The sequence below is a fragment of the Taudactylus pleione genome, unplaced genomic scaffold (assembly GCF_031769625.1).
Source record: "Taudactylus pleione unplaced genomic scaffold, aTauple2 ptg000934l, whole genome shotgun sequence".
In the NCBI taxonomy this organism is placed as follows: domain Eukaryota; kingdom Metazoa; phylum Chordata; class Amphibia; order Anura; family Myobatrachidae; genus Taudactylus; species Taudactylus pleione.
The window spans coordinates 3,846,891-3,865,821 of NW_028285335.1; the positions used below are offsets into that span (position 1 = coordinate 3,846,891).

The 18,931-nt window shown below is 50.2% G+C and overlaps 1 protein-coding gene across 3 annotated transcripts in view; it reads left to right on the top strand.

Moving 5' to 3' along the window:
- The window catches only part of PLXNB1 (plexin B1), a 221,074-nt gene that overhangs the window by 188,304 nt on the left and 13,839 nt on the right, over positions 1 to 18,931 (top strand). For 2 of the 3 annotated variants that reach the window (XM_088459764.1, XM_088459765.1), the window contains 13 exons: positions 2,064 to 2,164; positions 3,104 to 3,321; positions 3,411 to 3,589; positions 5,744 to 5,810; positions 7,180 to 7,326; positions 7,406 to 7,583; positions 9,124 to 9,227; positions 9,372 to 9,456; positions 9,894 to 10,060; positions 10,244 to 10,404; positions 11,096 to 11,243; positions 13,752 to 13,816; positions 13,913 to 13,988. In XM_088459764.1, the coding sequence (XP_088315890.1) occupies positions 2,064 to 2,164; positions 3,104 to 3,321; positions 3,411 to 3,589; positions 5,744 to 5,810; positions 7,180 to 7,326; positions 7,406 to 7,583; positions 9,124 to 9,227; positions 9,372 to 9,456; positions 9,894 to 10,060; positions 10,244 to 10,404; positions 11,096 to 11,243; positions 13,752 to 13,816; positions 13,913 to 13,988 (1,696 nt within the window). Of the gene's footprint in view, positions 1 to 2,063; positions 2,165 to 3,103; positions 3,322 to 3,410; positions 3,590 to 5,743; positions 5,811 to 7,179; positions 7,327 to 7,405; positions 7,584 to 9,123; positions 9,228 to 9,371; positions 9,457 to 9,893; positions 10,061 to 10,243; positions 10,405 to 11,095; positions 11,244 to 13,751; positions 13,817 to 13,912; positions 13,989 to 18,931 lie in introns of those variants that run through there. The other variant, XR_015872977.1, reaches the window with a different exon arrangement.

Genomic DNA, 18,931 nt, shown 5'->3' on the forward strand with positions numbered 1-18,931 from the left:
TGAGATGGTGCAGGACAATCTGCCTGTTTAGCCAAGGATTGCAATTGCAAAGCTGCACGCTGGCTGTAGATATAGTATATGATATATGCACGCAGGCAGCTTTGCAATGCAATCCTTGCTATTATGTAACTGCAGCAGGAGGTGTATGACACCCCCTGCTGCATTTTTGATCCCAGCACGGAGGTCGCGGGCCGGGATCACCATCAGTGGTCGTTGGTCGCGATGGTGGACGGTGCTGGGCCTCAGCTTACTCAGACTAGCCAGCTTGCGAGCCCAGGACACTGCGTTGATCAATGCAGATCCTGGGCTGGCCACTCCCGAGAAAACAGGGGCGGACACGCCCCGCTTCCGGGAACGCAGGCGAGCCCCGCACCGCCCCTTAAATGCCTCTGCCTGTCAATCAGGCAGGGGCATTCAAGGGTCTGCCTGCGACTACGCAGAACCCTTTCTGCACACTCGCAGAATGGGTCCTGAGCACGCGCAGATTGCCGATAATCGGGAATCTGCAATCAGCAGTGCACTTGGAAGTAAGTATTAAAATTGCTTTATCCTATTTGTACACAATATAATAAAGTATTGAAGTGCCATATACACAGCAGAGAATAGTGTCAGGACAGGGTTATTAATAAATGCAAAAATCACATATAAAATATCCGCCTGTTGTTTCTCCCTGTAGAGAGTTCATGGCGATCTTCTTCCCTGCAGTAGCCCAAACGGAAATAACAAATAAATAGATGGCTGCATCATGATAGAATATAGCCGCAGTGCTGATTACTTAAGTTGGAGACAATACATAACCAGTAAAATGCCGACTTCTGCGGTCCTGAACATCACAGCTCTCCCTGCGAGTTTCCTATACAGCTTCTTTATGTCCCATTTAACAGCCAGAAAGTAAACGTTTCTGTAACTGTATCGAGAACAAAAGGCCACGTCCCTGCAATCACACCAGCTATCAATATCGGTGCCATATTCTTACACTTCATGCAGATTTGTCTTTTTTGTGCACTGAAAGAGTCATGTAACATGGTACAAAAATATGCCGAATGTCTGTCTATCATACCTGCACTCAGGAAACACTAATACATTATTTGGCCAAACCCTAGTGATGATTTTCTAAATTCAACTTAGTTTTTTGCGGGATGAAGGTAATCAAATGCAAAGTATTCCATACATTGGTGTCTGGGCGCTATGTCTGGGCGCTAGCTGAAACCAACCTGAAATGATAAGACTTTAGCATGTCTTGTGGGCAGAGCAACAGTAGTAATGGATGCAGCGAGCATCCCAACAAGCGGGAAGCCGTCTGCCGGAACCCCGGCATCGTAATCCCCAACGCCGAGACAACACCGGCGCCGAAATCCCTGCATGACTCAGGATGCCGACGTCGGGATCCCGGCAGACGGCATCCTGATCGTAAGGGCACAGCGGAAGGGTGAGTATCAGCCGCGGGGGTGGGGGGGAGGGTCTGGGTGGCCTTAGGTTTAGGCGCCCCGGGGAGTGTTAGCGTTAGGCTGCGGGGGGGGGGGGGGGGTGTTTGGGTTAGACTCCGGGCAATGGGGGTTAGGTTCAGGCACCACCTGGGGGGTTAGGGTTAGGCACTAAGAGGGTTAGGGTTAGGCACTAAGAGGGGAGGGTTAGGGTTAGGCACTAAGAGGGGAGGGTTAAGGTTAGGCACTAAGAGGGGAGGGTTAGGCACTTACTGGGTGGGTTAGGGTGCAGAGTAGGGAGGGTTAGTATTAGGGTACAGGAAAGGAGGGTTAGGGGGTAAGGGAACAGTACTCACCGTTCCCCTGTTGGGATTTGAACCTTCGGGATGCCGCTGTCAGTGTATCTCGTCCATCTGTCATACCGATTCCCAGCAGTAGTATTAGTGCATGGTGTGTTATGTATATGCACCTGAGCAGAAGCAGAATGAGTGTCCCTAGAAATATTATTTGTGTGATAGAAGCTGCATTTTACATTTCAGCAGAGGCTAATCTTACACTGCTCACACATGCACCAGCAGAGACCCGTCTGCACGGTACTAGGGAATTACAATGGCTTTGTGTGTGTATAATGCATTGCAGGAGGAAAAGCAAGCAGGCTCTGAGGGATTACAAGAAAGTCCAGATCCAGCTTGAAAACCTTGAAACCAGCGTCCGGGATCGATGCAAGAAGGAATTCACTGGTAAATGTCTCTCTGCTTCTTGCCCAAGGCTAGATGATCATGGGACACAAGAGATTGTGAAAGTAACTGTGCACTTATGTGCAAAAAATGTGCACTAATCACAGCCGCCAATTAGGCACTTGCTTTCATTACGGTCATTTACACACTATGAACGCTGAATTTGATTTGCCAAATGCACCTAATTCTCTGCCAGGTGCATTACAAGGTGCAAACCCACTTTCTGTATTTTAGAGACACCCCAGTATAAAAGTAGGGACTCTGGAAACCGCACAGGGTGGGAACAGTAAACTCGTCCTACAGGTTACATCCACCCCCTCATTAATTTCAATTTTTATATTTTTCTTCTAAAATATTATGCCATTTAGCCTAGAACATGGGATAGGATGGCATTTATTATGGGTGTCGCATGGGTTTGTCTAAAGGCCTTACTTTCACTGGTGACAGATGCACGGTGTGTCCCGTAATATTTAGAGAGACCAGGTTGGATTTCAGTACCTCTAAGGAGACTTCAAGCTTTTTGTGTGAGGTGGGAAACACGATGGACCGTGACCGTCTCTCTTCCTGTCCACTGATTGTCTTTTGTACTGTTGAGGAAAGATCGAGAAAGTCAAAAATGTCATCATAATTCGTGCCCTTATGCCTTAATATGGTCACACGTGAAGTTATCTCATTCTATCATTCTAATTTGCCCTAGAGATACATTTTCCAATGCATAAATAGTTCTCAGTAAAGGAGCCAACTTTCTTTTAAATGGTTGAGGTGCTCATGTAGCCCCCATATGACTGAAAATGGCATGAATAGACATGTATAGTGGCACCCACAGAGCTGGCCCCTATGAGAGACCCAAAAATCTCCTTCCTGGGATATTTAATTTTTCTAATCCCATTCTCGGTGGTGTCTACTCCATCAGGTTCTCATTTGTCTGTTTTATTGCCATAGACCTCATGACAGAAATGATGGACCTCACCAGTGATTTGGTCGGCACCGGCATACCATTCCTAGATTACAAATCATACGCAGAGAGGATTTTCTTCCCTGGTCACCGGGAATCTCCTTTGCAGAGGGATTTGGATGTCCCAGAGGGCCGGAGACAGACTGTGGAGCAGGGCTTGGTCCAGCTATCAAACCTCCTCAACAGCAAGCTCTTCCTCACCAAAGTATGGACCCAATGAGTTCCCTATCAGACATCTTGTATAAGTTAATGTAGATGTTGTCCTCTGCTGACCTGTTCTCTCCGCCATCTTAGTTTATCCACACACTAGAGAGCCAACGTACCTTCTCAGCGAGGGACCGAGCTTATGTGGCATCTCTCCTTACTGTATCTCTTCATGGGAAGCTGGAATATTTCACAGATATCTTAAAGACCCTCCTCAATGATCTAGTAGAGCAGTATGTGCTAAAGAACCCAAAGCTGATGTTGAGGAGGTAAGGATTGCAATGCTTGGCAGAGCTAGCATGGTGGTGAAAAGTATAATTTATTGTATCTTTAGACCTCACAAGGGCGAATTAATGGATGGCTATGTAAAATTCTTCTAGACTCCATCTACACACAGATGAGGCAGCCATTTTGTCAACTAAACAGCATTTGAAAATGCAGTCTGTCCATCCCCTAGTGACAGTACCTTGCTGCTGAGAGATTCACTCAATTATATAACTATAAATATTATACAAACATTGACACATTCTCAGGAATATTGTTCGTCCATCAAGTTGTTGCCTTTCCCTACCGTCCGGCGCTGCGCAATCTGTAGCCTCTTATAAATAAACAATGATGAGGTGATATTTTGAACTACAGCTGAAAAAGTGCACGTCCCAATAATCCATTACTCCTTGTAATATATCTATTGATAGCGACTTTGGCCCTCATTCAGAGCCGTACGCTCTGAGCAGAGCGCACGCTCTGAATGAGGGCCGCCCTCCATGAAAATGGAGCGTCCTCCTGGACGCTCGTATAGCTGTGGGTCACCACCCACAGGCTATACGAGCGTGCAGTTTGATGGCCGCGATGGTCTTGACCATCGCGACCATCGAAACTGCGAGCCGGAGCCTGCGGTTGAGGTTTTCAACCGCAAGCTCCGGAGTGATTTCACTCCCACTGACATCACTAGTGATGTCAGTGGGCCGGCTTCTGACGGGACGCCCCCGTCAGGGAGGCACGCCCCCGGCACGCCCATCAACATCGACAGCACGCCCCCTTTGATCAGACACAACGAGCGAAGGACTTTCCTTCGCTCGTCGCGTCTGGCGCATGCGCACGACGGAGCTCCCTCCGTCGTGCGCATGCTCAGTGCAGAACATCGACCCACTTGCGAGCAGACAGCCGCTCGCGAGTGAGTCTGAATCAGGGCCTTTATACATAGTTATCCGCGCAGTAAATTTACCACTAGGTGGCGCTGATTTATTTACTTCCACCTGTATTTGGTTTTACAATCATAAATATGAGACTTTGGGCTCTATTTACTACAATCCGCATATTGAATGCGGATTGTAGTGTGATATTACCGAGTGAATTCGCATTGCGAATTCAGGCAATATCACAGGGATTTACTATAAATCCCTTGCAGGGACAGAGCTTGCGATAAAGCTCTGTCCCTGCGGATCCCATCCGCACTCTAGTCGCGGTATTTTCGGAAAAAATACCGCGACTAAGAGCACGCGCATGCGCCGACCGACCACCGCTACTACCCCCCCACCGACGCTAAGCCCCGCCCCCCGCGATCGCGGACCCCCGCTACCCCCCCTCCCCCCCCCCCGCGACCCCCCCTCCCTTCATTACACTTACCTGCATCCTCCTGGCCTCCGGTGGTCTTCTCCGGACTTCCCGATCAGGTGATCTCCCATACTGCACTGGGGCCCGATCACCTGATGACCAGGCCCCAGTGCACTGTGGGAGACCAGCTGACCGGAGAGGAGCCATCACCGGAGGCCCGATCACCGGTCCCTGGATTCAGGTAAGTGAAAAAAAAAATGTTTAATTTTTTTTTAATTTTTTTTACAGCAATCAGCTTGTGGTCTCTTTAGACCACATAGCTGATTACTGGTACCGGCTTCCGCCTCTGCTCTCCCCGTTAGAGCAGAGTGGGAGCCCGGTAACTGGGGGAGACCCTGGATAACGCCACCTCCAGGTGGCGTTATTATCACAGGGCTTCCCCCGGTATTTTTTTACAATTTATTTTTAGTAACTTGCACACAGATCACATTTCCCATTACAATTATGGGAAATGCGATCTGCTTTACTAAAAATAAGTGATACTGGGGGTTGGAGTAGAATTTTACTAATTCTACTCCAATTGCCCTGTAATAAATACAGGTGAAACTAAAATAATGTGAAAAGGGTGTGAAAACACCCTTTTTCACTTTATTTTAGTAAAAATAATGTTAATAAATAGAGCCCTTTGTCATTTATGCAGCGAAACACGGTTCTCTGCCCACAATGCAAACGTCTTGCCCATATTATTTCACTGGACTTTTATATTTAAAAAATTTACCCCTTATGATAAATAGGAGCAAACATTTCACATCTCTCATTTCATTCTAAGGCATGGTAGAAATGTAATTCCCATTTTGCTGTCTTTCTAGGACAGAAACCGTAGTAGAGAAGCTGTTGACCAACTGGATGTCTATTTGTCTTTACTCTTTTGTGAGGGTATGTTTGCAAAACCATGAATGTGTGTATATACGGTAATATGCTGGCCTACCAGACCTGCTCCAGCTTGCCGCAGTAATCGCACTATGGTAGTGTAGACGGGCGTAACCTTTCCTGCAGGTGAGCTTGAGTGCTTAGTTAGAGCCCAGAAAGATATATAAGCGTCACCTCCCGGCTTTCGTTACCAAAACGAAGCCCCTCCCACTGCTCTGGCGTTGGCGTCTATTAAAGGGATTTAATAGTTTTTACTGTTTATGATTGAAATGTGCGTGTTCTAATGAGCACCTATTTTACAGATGTGTCCTCATACTTCTTTGCTGGAGTCACGCCAAACAGCCCCTCTTGGCGCACCAGGTCCTGAGCAAATCTGATAGCGCCGGGTGTCTTTGTTGCCTCAAAAATGCGTCTTAGGGCCTGATTCAGACCCACTCGCGAGCGGCTGTCCGCTCGCAAGTGGGTCGATGTTCTGCACTGAGCATGCGCACGACGGAGGGAGCTCCGTCGTGCGCATGCGCCAGACGCGACGAGCGAAGGACTTTCCTTCGCTCGTTGTGTCTGATCAAAGGGGGCGTGCTGTCGATGTTGATTGACAGCACGCCCCCTTTGGTGGGCGTGCTGGGGGCGTGCCTCCCTGACGGGGGCGTTCCTAAGGGAAATCACTCAGGGCCTTGCGGTTGAAAACCTCAACCGCAGGCTCCGGCTCGCAGTTTCGATGGTCGCGATGGTCAAGACCATCGCGGCCATCAAACTGCACGCTCTTATAGGCTGTGGGTGGTAACCCACAGCTATACGAGCGTCCAGGAGGACGCTCCATAGTTATGGAGGACGGCCCTCATTCAGAGCGTGCGCTCTGCTCAGAGCGTACGGCTATGAATGAGGGCCTTAGTCTCAATGTGATGCGACTAGGACGCACCAGGACAGCCAGCGCCAGCGCTAGCAAAGGTGAACGGGACCATTCGCGCCAGGCATTTCCCGTCATACGGAGTATTGAGGCTAGATGTAAGAGGGCACATCTGTAGGTCAGGAATATGTTTGGTCATAAACATACATTAATATTCAATTGTACAGTATTAGAACATTCCCTAGTCATATCCGCTTTCCACTGAGGTGGCGGCTTAAGTCATACTTATGGCAAGTAATGATAAGCCTGCTAGCCTCGTTAAGATGTTGACAATTAAGCAGGGCCTTAATCACGGCCTTTTGTGACAGCCTGCGAGATGCAGGTACGGGAGCGCTTCTGGGGCGTCAGCCCAAATTATTAAAGCGGCATATACTTGGCATAATGTTAAAACTCCTGATTCCTGTTTCCTCTGTACTGTTTTATACTATTATTTGATTTTCTCCTACAATACGCTGTATTTTATGTCAGGACTCAGCTGGAGAGCCGCTCTATATGTTATTCCGAGGTATTAAACATCAGGTGGACAAAGGACCGGTGGATTGTGTGACCGGGAAAGCCAAGTACACCCTGAATGACAACCGCTTGCTGAGGGACGATGTGGAATACAAAACTCTGGTGAGGAATTAATATTTCTTTATGTGAAAACAGGGGCTTTGCGGCTGTACAGTGATACTAATCTTTCGCGACTTTGCAGACGCTGAATGCAGTAACACAAAACACCACTGGGAGCACTGTCGAGGAGGAAGGGCAAGGGGTGCCTGTGAAGTTGTTGGACTGTGACACCATCACTCAAGTGAAAGAGAAGATCTTGGACCAAGTTTATAAAGGAACGCCATGCTGCCTGCGCCCCAGCCCTGAGAGCCTTGACCTAGGCGAGTCTGATTGCATTCATTCAGCCTCCTAGGTGCCATGAGTTTTAGGCATCAGCAGTTACACAATGGTGCTTCTTTAACTCTATGGAGCTGATGGCCAAACAAGCAACACCGTTTACTGTACATGGTCATTAACAGCTTCAGCTTCCAGTAAAATGACCAGTTCCAGCTCCTGGCCACTAGATCGCTGTACATAGCGCTCAAAACGTGAGATGTAACTAGACTCGGATAGAGATAATGTGGAGTCACTGCCAAAGTAACCAATCAGCTTCTAACTGGCTCTTCATAGAAGCTGATTGGTTGGTTTGGGCAAATTCCCACTACAAGGCTTAATACAACTCACCCAAAGTGAACACTGAGACCAGGTTCATTGCGAAGCCTTAGATTCCCCATCGACCACAGAAAATCCTGTGACATCACCAGCGCAACATCAGCAGGTGTTTAGCAAGCCCGAGGTAATGCAAGGAAGATTAGTCTCATACCCCCCTAGCCTTTCAGCCCTGATAGGTGCAGTGCAACCTGCACATAACAGTAGCTGACACGTCACCTGCTTTTAAGCCTGGAAATATAAATATTAAGGGCCTGATTCAGACCCACTCGCGAGCGGCTGTCCGCTCGCAAGTGGGTCGATGTTATGGACTGAGCATGCGCACGACGGAGGGAGCTCCGTCGTGCGCATGCGCCAGACGCGACGAGCGAAGGAAAGTCCTTCGCTCGTTGTGTCCGATCAAAGGGGGCGTGCTGTCAATGTTGATTGACAGCACGCCCCCTTTGGTGGGCGTGCCAGGGGCGTGCCTCCCTGACGGGGGCGTTCCCACGGGAACGCCTCCCGTCAAAAGCCGGCCCACTGACATCACTAGTGATGTCAGTGGGAGTGATTTTGGCTCTGATAGAGCCAAAATCACTCCGGAGCTTGCGGTTGAAAACCTCAACCGCAGGCTCCGGCTCGCAAATTCGATGGTCGCGATGGTCTCGACCATCGCGACCATCACAATGCACGCTCGTATAGCCTGTGGGTGGTGACCCACAGCTATACGAGCGTCCAGGAGGACGCTCCATGAAAATGGAGCCCGGCCCTCATTCAAAGCGTGCGCTCTGCTCAGAGCGTACGGCTCTGAATGAGGGCCTAAATACGTATCTATTGAACATAAGCAACAAGTCAAGTATAGATTGCACAGTATAACAATAGGTAGGTAAAGTGCTGAGCGACAAAGGACAACATAGAACATACAGACAGACATGCAACAAATGCAAATAGCTTTTTTTTTAAATATTACGTCAGGAAATGGTGATAATTGATGAAAGTAAAAGTAGCGAGGTCTTACCCTACAGCTGTCCCTGTACTGTCCCATGTCACCGGTGTTTAGCATTCGGCCGCCCGCTATCTTCCGTAGTATGGGCGCCTTGCTCTGACATAAGGGAAGGAGTTTGTTGCCTCCATGAAGTGGGTGTCCCGTACCTCAGGCTGTGAAGTATCACTGATGTATTACACTTGGCCACATTTCTTATATACAGATGTTTATTGTTTTGCTATTGGCAGAATGGAGATCAGGGCTGGCCGGACACCTTATCCTTTCTGATGAGGATCTAACATCGGTGGTCCATGGATCGTGGAAGAGGATAAATACATTGCAGCATTACAAGGTGGGTGTTTATAGATAGCTACACATTTCTTTGTATTCTCCTTTGAAGACTGGAGCCTGTGCTTCTTGTCTTACAGGTATAATAACATATAAACAGTATCATATTCTAAGCAGGCTTCTTATATTCATGGCTCCCCTTCTGCAGGTTCCCGATTTAGCCACTGTGGCATTAGTCCCCCGACTGAGCAAGCATATCCACCCGGAGAACCATGATTATATCCCAGGAGAGAGTGAGTTATTACATTTATTTTGTTTGTTAATGAAAGACTTTGGGGTCTAGTTACTAAGCAGTGTTAGGAGACAGAGTGAAAAGTGATAAGAAAGTGATAAGGTGCCAGCCAATCAGCTCCCAACTGTCATCTCACAGGCTGTGTTTGAAAAATGACAGTTGGGAGCTGATTGGCTGGCACCTTATCACTTTCTTATCACTTTTCACTCTGTCTCCTAACACTGCTTAGTAACTAGACCCCTATATCTTATCTAAAGTCAGCGTTCATCACATTGAAGAAATCAGTCTCCTCCTTTCCATGAGTCCTGGTTTTCTGCATTAGCTGTATCTGCTGATAGAAACTGTATTTTATTATTATTGTTCTATTTTTGCATAAATAATTTTGCCGGATGTATATTGTCTGTAGCACCACGATACATGTCGCACTTATTTTTACAGAGACCCCAATGCTGGAGGATGCTGACGAGGGTGGGATAAAGCTCTGGCACCTTGTTAAACCGACAGATGAGCCAGAGTTACCCAAGCACAGGAGAGGGAGTCTACGTGACAGGGAGCGGGCGAAAGCCATCCCCGAAATCTACCTGACACGTCTGCTGTCTATGAAGGTGAGAGGTCTCTAAATGTACTAGTAGCAACCAAAGATCCCAAAATACACCACAGTTAGTGTCTCGTTGACTAAACTTCACAAGTATGGTGTCCACTTACCGTAGGAGCCCGAATGATCATATCTGTAACAATCTGGCAACTTGTGTCCTGTTATAAAGGTGGTTGATTTGATTTCCATGCAGGGAACACTCCAGAAGTTTGTGGATGACCTGTTCCAGGTGATACTCAGCACCAGCCGTCCTGTGCCCCTCGCCGTCAAGTATTTCTTTGACTTGCTGGATGACCAAGCTGCAAACCATGGTATCAATGACCCCGAGACCATACACATCTGGAAAACCAACAGGTGCGGTAGCTCCAACATTTTTTGGACTTTTACAGAAAAAGAAATATAATTCCTGCAATTAACGGTGCTGCATCACCTGCCCTTCATAGTGTTCTGTATATGTATCTTTTCATTTACTGAGAAGGTGACCGAGTGGTGACAGCCATGTTTTTGGGTTAAACCAAAATCTATGAGAACACAGCCAATCCATTCACAAGGGAGCAGTGACATCAATGAGGCATGAGGCTCTGTGTTATGGAGCTGGTTCCTAGTGCACATGTCATAGGCTCATTCAGCTCTCAAACTTCTATCGCCACTTTGCGTTTAGGTGACACGAGCTCTTTGAAGCGCATATTTTAGCTCATCTCATCTAATATTATAAATACTATCTATATCTGATGTTTATTATAAGGAACGATAACTTAGTGCTGCCAGTGTTTCCATTATGCACATTAGATGGGTAGTGACAGATTCATAAGTATTATATATATATATATATATATATATATATATATATATATATATATTATTCAGAATTCCACTGTTTTTTAGATTAAGTATAATAAAGGTAATCGCAGTTGTTTCTTTCAGATTGCATCCCTGACACTAGCTAAATAATACCTACTTCATCTTTATAGACAGTAATTTACACCGATAGTCGCCTCACGCGTTTCGCCGATTCAAAATTTAATTTTCTCTTTTGTCTGCTCAGTTTGCCTTTAAGATTCTGGATCAACATAATCAAAAACCCCCAGTTTGTGTTTGATGTGCAGACTTCGGACAACGCGGACGCTGTGCTGTCTGTCATCGCTCAGACCTTCATGGACTCCTGCACCATTGCTGATCACAAGCTGGGACGGGTAAGTGACAGGATGCCAGTCTGCTAAGCATTATGGAGTAGAAGACTCTCATAATGATGGGAGAATCTAACGGAACGGGGAGTCCGGTTCTCTATTTGTCATAGAACATGGTGAATGGCTCACTTGGACTTACATAGCAATATATCATACTCTCCCAGTCACAACTAGACCTGTCCTCTGTGCTGCTGGGGGACCCTGTTACTTCCACTATATAGCTGTCAGCCTATGGCTTCCTGCTGCCTCCATTTCCCTCCTCACATCATGTCACTGCCCCTGTAACATGTAGCCCTGTCCTCACTGACACATCACTCATCTGATGTACTCTGTGCTGCTGGGGGACCCTGCTCCTTCCACTATATAACTCTCAGTCTGTGGCTTCCTGATGCCTCCATTCCCCTCCTCACATCATGTCACTGCCAATATCACATGCAGCCCTGTCCTCACTAACACAATCACACAAGTGGCCAGGTCACTTCTTCCCATAAGCTCACATACTGATATCATTTGTTCTGCTGGGAACATTCTTATGATCTGTTTGGCTACAAGTTATTTTGCCAAAAGCATATTTCAAAACTGGTGACATTCCAGACAATACAGGGGACATAGAATGCAGGCGCACACTCTTGGTACTAAGAACAAAGATAGACAAAAACATACTGATAAACTCTACAATTAACATGGAGTATAAATGAGGTTCTTAGTACATGTTTGCCCATCCACCACGTCAAGGTGAACCCCATAAGATGGGTCCCAAACATCCCTAATACTAACACATTACATAAAATTTGTCCGGGACTTCCCTGTAATAGTGCCCATTCTAATATGTAGAGAGAAATGCAGGAACCTGGGCTGGTGATTAAAAACACCTGAGGGCAGATGGGTGGGGTGCAAATTCCAAATAGGAGCCGTCTCAACCTCCAAGTGTACAAAATATACACAAATATAATAGTAAGGGGGGGGGGGGCTCGGACTGCACACCCTAAGTTTAAACATAATAGGCGGTGCTGCCATGCTTTGACTTGTAGTACAATACAGGGGACATAGAATGCAGGCGCACACTCTAGGTACTAAGAGCAATGATAGACGAAAAAAATCCTGATAAACTCTAAACTCTAAACCACAGAAAAAAGAAAAGATTCCCTCCAGCTCACTGCAGCAATATCACCAAAAAATACTTAAATCCTACATGATAATAGAGATTCAGAGGTATTAGTTACATATATTTGCAAATATATGAATAAGCGCCAGGCCATCGTCAAGGCTCCTCTATACTGGCGTCCCTAACATTAAGGGGTTCACGTCCGAGAAGCAAGGTACCCAATAAAATTCCAGCAGGAACACCTGCCGTTTGTGGGCGGCGCTACTGACATCACCAGTGATGTCGGTAGTGAACTTCCTGCTCTATAAGAGCAGGAAGTTCACTGGGGGTTGCGGTGGATGAGACCCTACCACAAGGGTCTTGCCGCAAGCCCGATGGTCGCGATAATCACGACCATCGCCAGGCCGCACGCTAAAGCTGTGGGTGGTCACCCACAGCTTAGCGAGCGGCCATGAGGCCAGTGAAAAAAAAAAACGGCCCACCCTGATTCAGAGCGATAGCTCGCAAATAGCGAGCGCCTCTGAATCAGGGCCTTAGGGCCTGATTCAGACCTGGTCGCAAGCGCTGAGCACTCGCAACCGGGTCGATGGTGGCCCACAGCGCATGCGTACGACGGAGCCGGCTCCGTCGTGCGCATGCGTGAGACCCGGCTAGCGACGGGCAATCCGTCGCTCCGGGTCTCGCACTAAAGGGGGCGAGCTGTCGATGTTGAGTGACAGCTCGCCCCTTTTGGTGGGTGGGCCAGGGGGTTGGCTGCCCAAACGGAGGCGTTCCCGAGGAACGCTTGCCGTTTGGGGGCGGCCCCACTGACATCACGAGTGATGTCAGTGGAGAGCTTCCAGCTCTGTTAGAGCCGAAAGTTCTCTGGGGCTTGCGATGAATTAGACCCTACCACAAGGGTCTCGTCGCAAGCCCGATGGTCGCGATAGTCTTGAACATCGCGACCATCATCATGGCCGCTCGCTATAGTTGTGGGTGGTGACCCACAGCGCTCCAAAAATAAAAAAAAACGCCCTGATTCAGAGCGAGCGCTCTTTCAGAGCGTCCGGCTCTGAATCAGGCCCTTAGTATATAGAGTGTGCGCCTGCATTCTATGTCCCCTGTATTATACTACAAGTCTCAGCATGGCAGCACCTCCTATTGTGTTTAAAATTAGGGTGTGCAGTCCAAGCCCCCCCCCCCCCCGCCTTGACATTCCAGACAAGCAGGGGATGAAGATGGATAACATAAAGATTATCTGACTCTACTAAAACATACCTTGAAACTCAACCATAACCCGCGTCCATTATGGTCTTCAGTCTATGACAGCACCCGGCCATGTAACATTGCTGATTTGGAGTTAGCTGCAGACACATAGAGCAGTCTAATCTTTGGCCGCGGTCTTATTGTGATTTCATTTTCCTTCGCAGGATTCTCCCATAAACAAGCTGCTGTACGCTAGAGACATCCCGCGGTACAAGCAGATGGTGGAAAGGTGAGTCTGGAAGAACGGCGGGATCCATTCATTCAGTCCCGTTGTGGCAGTGACGGGATTTGTAGATTCTAATCTTTATCCTCTCTTGTCATCTAGATATTACGCTGATATCCGACAGACCATATCGGCCAGCGACCAGGAAATGAATTCGGCTTTAGCGGAGCTGTCCAGGGTACGGGTCCATCCGCTGCGTGCTCGTAATATAGTCATCCAGAATCACATTCTGCTGCTCATATAAATATTATAGACATTGTGGTTAGGGAGGCCGATCCCGGGATCAGCGGGATCCCGGGATTTGGGGCTAAAAATGGCCGGGATTGGAAGCCACCAATCCCGATCCCGGCATTGGCCATAATTGTTTTTTTGTTTTTTTAAATGCCAGGCAGCACTGAGCACCCCCAGCAGAGTGCTCAGACGCTTCCTGGCTCCCCCTTCCCCGGGCTGGCACTGTGCACAGTGCCAGCATGATGTGAGGTCACGCTGCGCAGCCCAACGCCAGCTGAACCAGACCCGACGCAAGCCCCACCGCTGCAAGCCCTGCTGGTAAGTAACTGGGCGGGGGGCATTCTTATTTAAACCAGGCCAATCCCGGGATTTAGTTTTTTCTACTTCAGGGTCCATAGGGTATCCACAGGATACCTTGGGGTATAGGTGTGACGTCAGTCGCTGGGCACCATAGAGTTAAGCTTTTCAGCCTCCCAGGATGCACTAGGGTCCCCCTCCTATACCCCGCCCCCGAGCCAAGGCACCTCAGTTTAGTTTGGTGCCCGGCCGGCGTCGGGTGCACCTGTCGGAGTGGGGGCTAGAAGAGCTCCTGAAGCTTTCTTCAGTGCAGCTGTGGCTGCACATCTGGATGTACAGCATGGACAGTAAGTCCTGACGTCCATGTTGTCTTCCCTACACCCCCGCCGGTACCAGAACGCCGGTACCGATCCGGGGATGCTGGTGAGCATCTGGGGTCACAGCTAGCGGTGACCCCAGATGTTCCGGACCATGGCCGGATCCAAGGGGGACAAAGGTAAGCAGCGGGGTCCCGCGGTGGGTCCCCGCTGGTCACATGGTCCTAAGTCCCCAGGCAGGGGGCTCCCTGGGGACTGGCTGCAGCGTGGAGCCAGGCGACCAACCTGCGCTTTCCACTACCCCCTGGGACAGCGGACCGCAGCAGAGCGGTAGTGCTGCGGCGTCCCAGGGGTTAATTGCATGCCAGGGGAGCGCGCCTTCCCTGTCTCACAGCCGGCGCCTCCCCCGCTGCACACAGCCCTCTCTGCATGCTGCCGACTGGTCCTGTGGCAGCGCTCCTCCCCCAGGCCAGCCTCCTCTCTGCTCCTCGGCGGCCATCTTCTCCAGAATGCATGGTGAACGCTGCTGGAAGCGCTGGACGGAAGCATCGTGGTCTGGGTCCCCCCGCATACCTCTCCTCCGCTGTGGTCAGGTCTGTGTATGCAGCGCTGTGTCCTACCAGGCCCTGTGTCTGCGTAGTTGAGTGATCAGCGCTGTTAGTGCAGGAATTGATTTTCTTTGCATTGTATGTGACTGCGCTAGCGCTGCTGCCTGTAACTTTTCTCTAAACTGTCAGCTTTATTACTGTCCCTGTTCTTTCTGCTAAGCCCTTGCGGTGCGGTGCTGCAGGGTGGTCTCTCGCCTATTTAAGTTATAATTGGTGAGAGAGGTCACATACGTGGTGCCATCATGTCCGAAAGTGATTTTCCCCTCCGGCTACAGTGTACTACGTGTAAAGTACCGTTAGCGGAGGGGGAGGGTAGCGCGGAGGGCCTTTGCCGGCAGTGTTTGTCCATGGCGCGGCCTCTTACGGTTACAGCACCGGTACAGGAGCCGCCCTGGGCTTGTTTCGCTCAGGCGCTTACAGCCTTAGTGGGCCAGTTAGCTCCGCAGCCCACGTTTACACCGATGGGTTTATCCCAGCAGTCAGTGGTCTCTTCACCCATGCAGGGTTTCCCACGACAATTGGTGGTGCCCCACAGTCTCCCTATTTCCCCTCTACCGGTTTCTCAGGAGCCAGCGTGGGTTAACTCCCTGACGAGTTCTGTACAGCACTTGTCGGATGTGTTGCAAGGGGAGTCTGTGATGCGGCCGCATAAACGGCCGTGGCGTCTCTGTCGGCTCCTTATGAGGGTGACGAGGGGACGTCTGATGATGGGGAGATTCTGGATCCTTACGATCAGGAACCTCTCCATACTAAGGACGCTGATGCTAAGTCCAAAGTATATATTCCTGGACTTATTCGGGCGGTCCGCACAGCCTTGGTGATTGAGGACGAAGTTCCCCCAGCGGCTAAATCTAAGTATGCCTTTTTCAAGGATGTGAAGGGCGATGCCACAGTCTTTCCTCTTTCGGGTCAGTTGGTGGACCATTTAGAGGAGGCGTGGAAACAGCCTGGCAAAAGATACCAGCCGCAGAGACGCCTGGCGGTGGCTTATCCGTTCGCGGATAATTATTTTGCAAAGTGGGAATCCCCTCCACCGGTGGATTCTCACGTGACCCGTCTTGTCCGTAGTGCCACATTGCCGATGCCATCCATGTCCTCCCTTAAGGATGCTACGGACCGCAAGGTGGAAATCTGCCTGAAGTCCGCTTATTCCCTTGCGGGGGGGGCAGCACGGCCGGCTATGGCCATTTGCTGGGTTGCCAGAGCGATGGAGCGCTGGGCGGATTCATTAGAGGCTTCTTTTGATTCCGACTGTCCGGCCGAACAGGCGGAGTTGATTGGCAATCTCCGTGATTCGGCCACCTACATCAACGAGGCAGCCCTAGACATTAGTACTCTGGTGTCTAGGATTTCTTCAGCAGTGGTAGCTGCTCGTCGCACCTTGTGGCTGCGATCCTGGAAGGCGGACGCAGATTCCAAAAAGGGTCTGGAGGCGTTGCCGTTTACCGGAGAAGTTCTCTTCGGTCCGGATCTGGATAAGATTGTGGCCACGCTGGCGGCAGCCAAATCGGCTTGTCTCCCGTCGGCCGCTGCTCCTTCTGGTTCTGGACCATCGTCCTTTCGGTCATCTAGGGCCCAGGGCAGGCCCAAACCACAGTCGTTTCCTCGACAGGCTGGTCCTAAGAAATCGGCCAAGCCCCGGAAGCAGGCATGGAGTACTAGACGTCCGGCCCCCAAGCCAGATGACAAGCCTGCGGCCTGACGGTCCGGGCCTCCCTTTGGGGGATCCCAGGGTGGGAGGCCGCCTGCTACAGTTCGCCCAGTGTTGGTCGACCACTACGACAGACACTTGGGTTCTGGAGGTGGTTTCCCACGGATACGCCCTCTCCTTCCGGCACAGACCCCCGGCTCGATTCTTCACCACGGGTCTGCCATCAGACCGGAACAAGGCTACGGAGCTGCGGAAGGTATTGCACACTATGCTCCAGGCTGGAGTTATAGTGCCTGTTCCATTCTCCCAGAGGGGCCAGGGTTTCTATTCAAATCTATTTTTGGTACAGAAACCCAATGGGTCATATCGTCCGATTCTCAACCTCAAAGCACTCAACAAGTCTTTGCGGGTCCCGAAGTTTCGGATGGAGACCCTACGGTCCATCATTCTGGCGCTGGAACCTGGGGACTACATGGTGTCATTGGACATATAGGACGCTTACCTGCATGTCCCTATTCTTTTGCGCCATCAACAGTTCCTCAGGTTTGCAATCCGCAGCGACCACTTCCAGTTTCGGGCGTTACCTTTTGGCCTGGCGACAGCACCACGTGTTTTCACCAAGGTGATGGCGGTCATGGCGGTTTCTCTGCGGCTGCAGGGAGTCCGCATGTTGCCGTACTTGGACGACCTGTTATTGGTGGCAGGATCTCCAGAGCTCCTGTTACGCCACTTGGACCTGACCATTGCACTGCTGCAACGGCACGGCTGGTTAATCAACTGGCAGAAGTCCACTCTAATCCCGTCTCGGAGGATTCTGCATCTTGGAGCCTTATTCGACTCGGGACAGCAAAGGATCTTCGTGACGGAGGACAAGATCTCTGCTTTACAGTCAAGGGTGCGCAGTTGTCTGCACAGCCGCCGGGTGTCCTTACACTCGGCGATGAGGTTACTGGGCTCCATGGTGTCGGTGTTCGACATGGTGGAATACGCCCAGTTTCACTCCAGACCTCTGCAGCACCTGATCCTGTCCAAGTGGAACGGGCTGCCTCAGTCTCTGAAGTCCCAGACGATTGTGCTCACCCCGGAGGTTCGCCTGTCCCTTGCGTGGTGGTTACAGACGACCCACCTCAACAAGGGACGTCCATTCTGGGTTCCAAATTGGGTCCTGTTGACAACGGACGCCAGTCTTCGGGGCTGGGGAGCAGTTTCAGGTCCACACTTGTTCCAGGGAAGGTGGACGCCGACAGAAGCGGAGCTTCCAATAAATATCTTGGAACTCCGTGCGGTCTTCAATGCTCTCCAGCAGGCACAGCGGTTTCTCCAGGGTCACCCGGTGCAGGTCCAGTCGGACAACGCTACCACCGTGGCCTACATAAACAGGCAAGGAGGAACTCGCAGTCGGGCGGCTCTCATAGAGGTCTCTCGGATCCTGGTTTGGGCGGAGCGCAATCTTCCGGCCATATCAGCGGTCTTCATCCCAGGAGTGCTAAATTGGGAGGCGGACTTTCTAAGTCGCCAGGACGTTCATCCGGGGTAATGGTCCCTGCACCCGGACGTTTTTCAACTACTGGTGGACAGGTGGGGTCTTCCAGAAATCGACCTCATGGCGTCCCGGCACAACAACAAGTTGCCGGTGTACGGGTCTCGCACAAGAGACGAAGGGGCGTCTCTGGTGGATGCTCTGTCCGTCCGGTGGACGTTCCGGCTCGCATACCTGTTCCCTCCGGTCTCCCTTCTTCCACGGGTAATCCGGAAATTCAAACAGGAAGGAGGGACGCTCCTGTTGATAGCTCCCGCGTGGCCCAGACGGCACTGGTTCTCAGACCTTCAGGGTCTGTCCGTGGACAGTCCTCTGCGGTTGCCGCTACGACCGGACCTTCTGTCTCAGGGTCCTTGCCTTCACCCGGATCTGACTCGGCTGTCTTTGACGGCGTGGCTGTTGAGATGGCCATGCTGAGGTCCCGGGGGTTTTCCAGCTCTGTGGTGTGTACCATGTTACGAGCTCGGAAACCGTCTT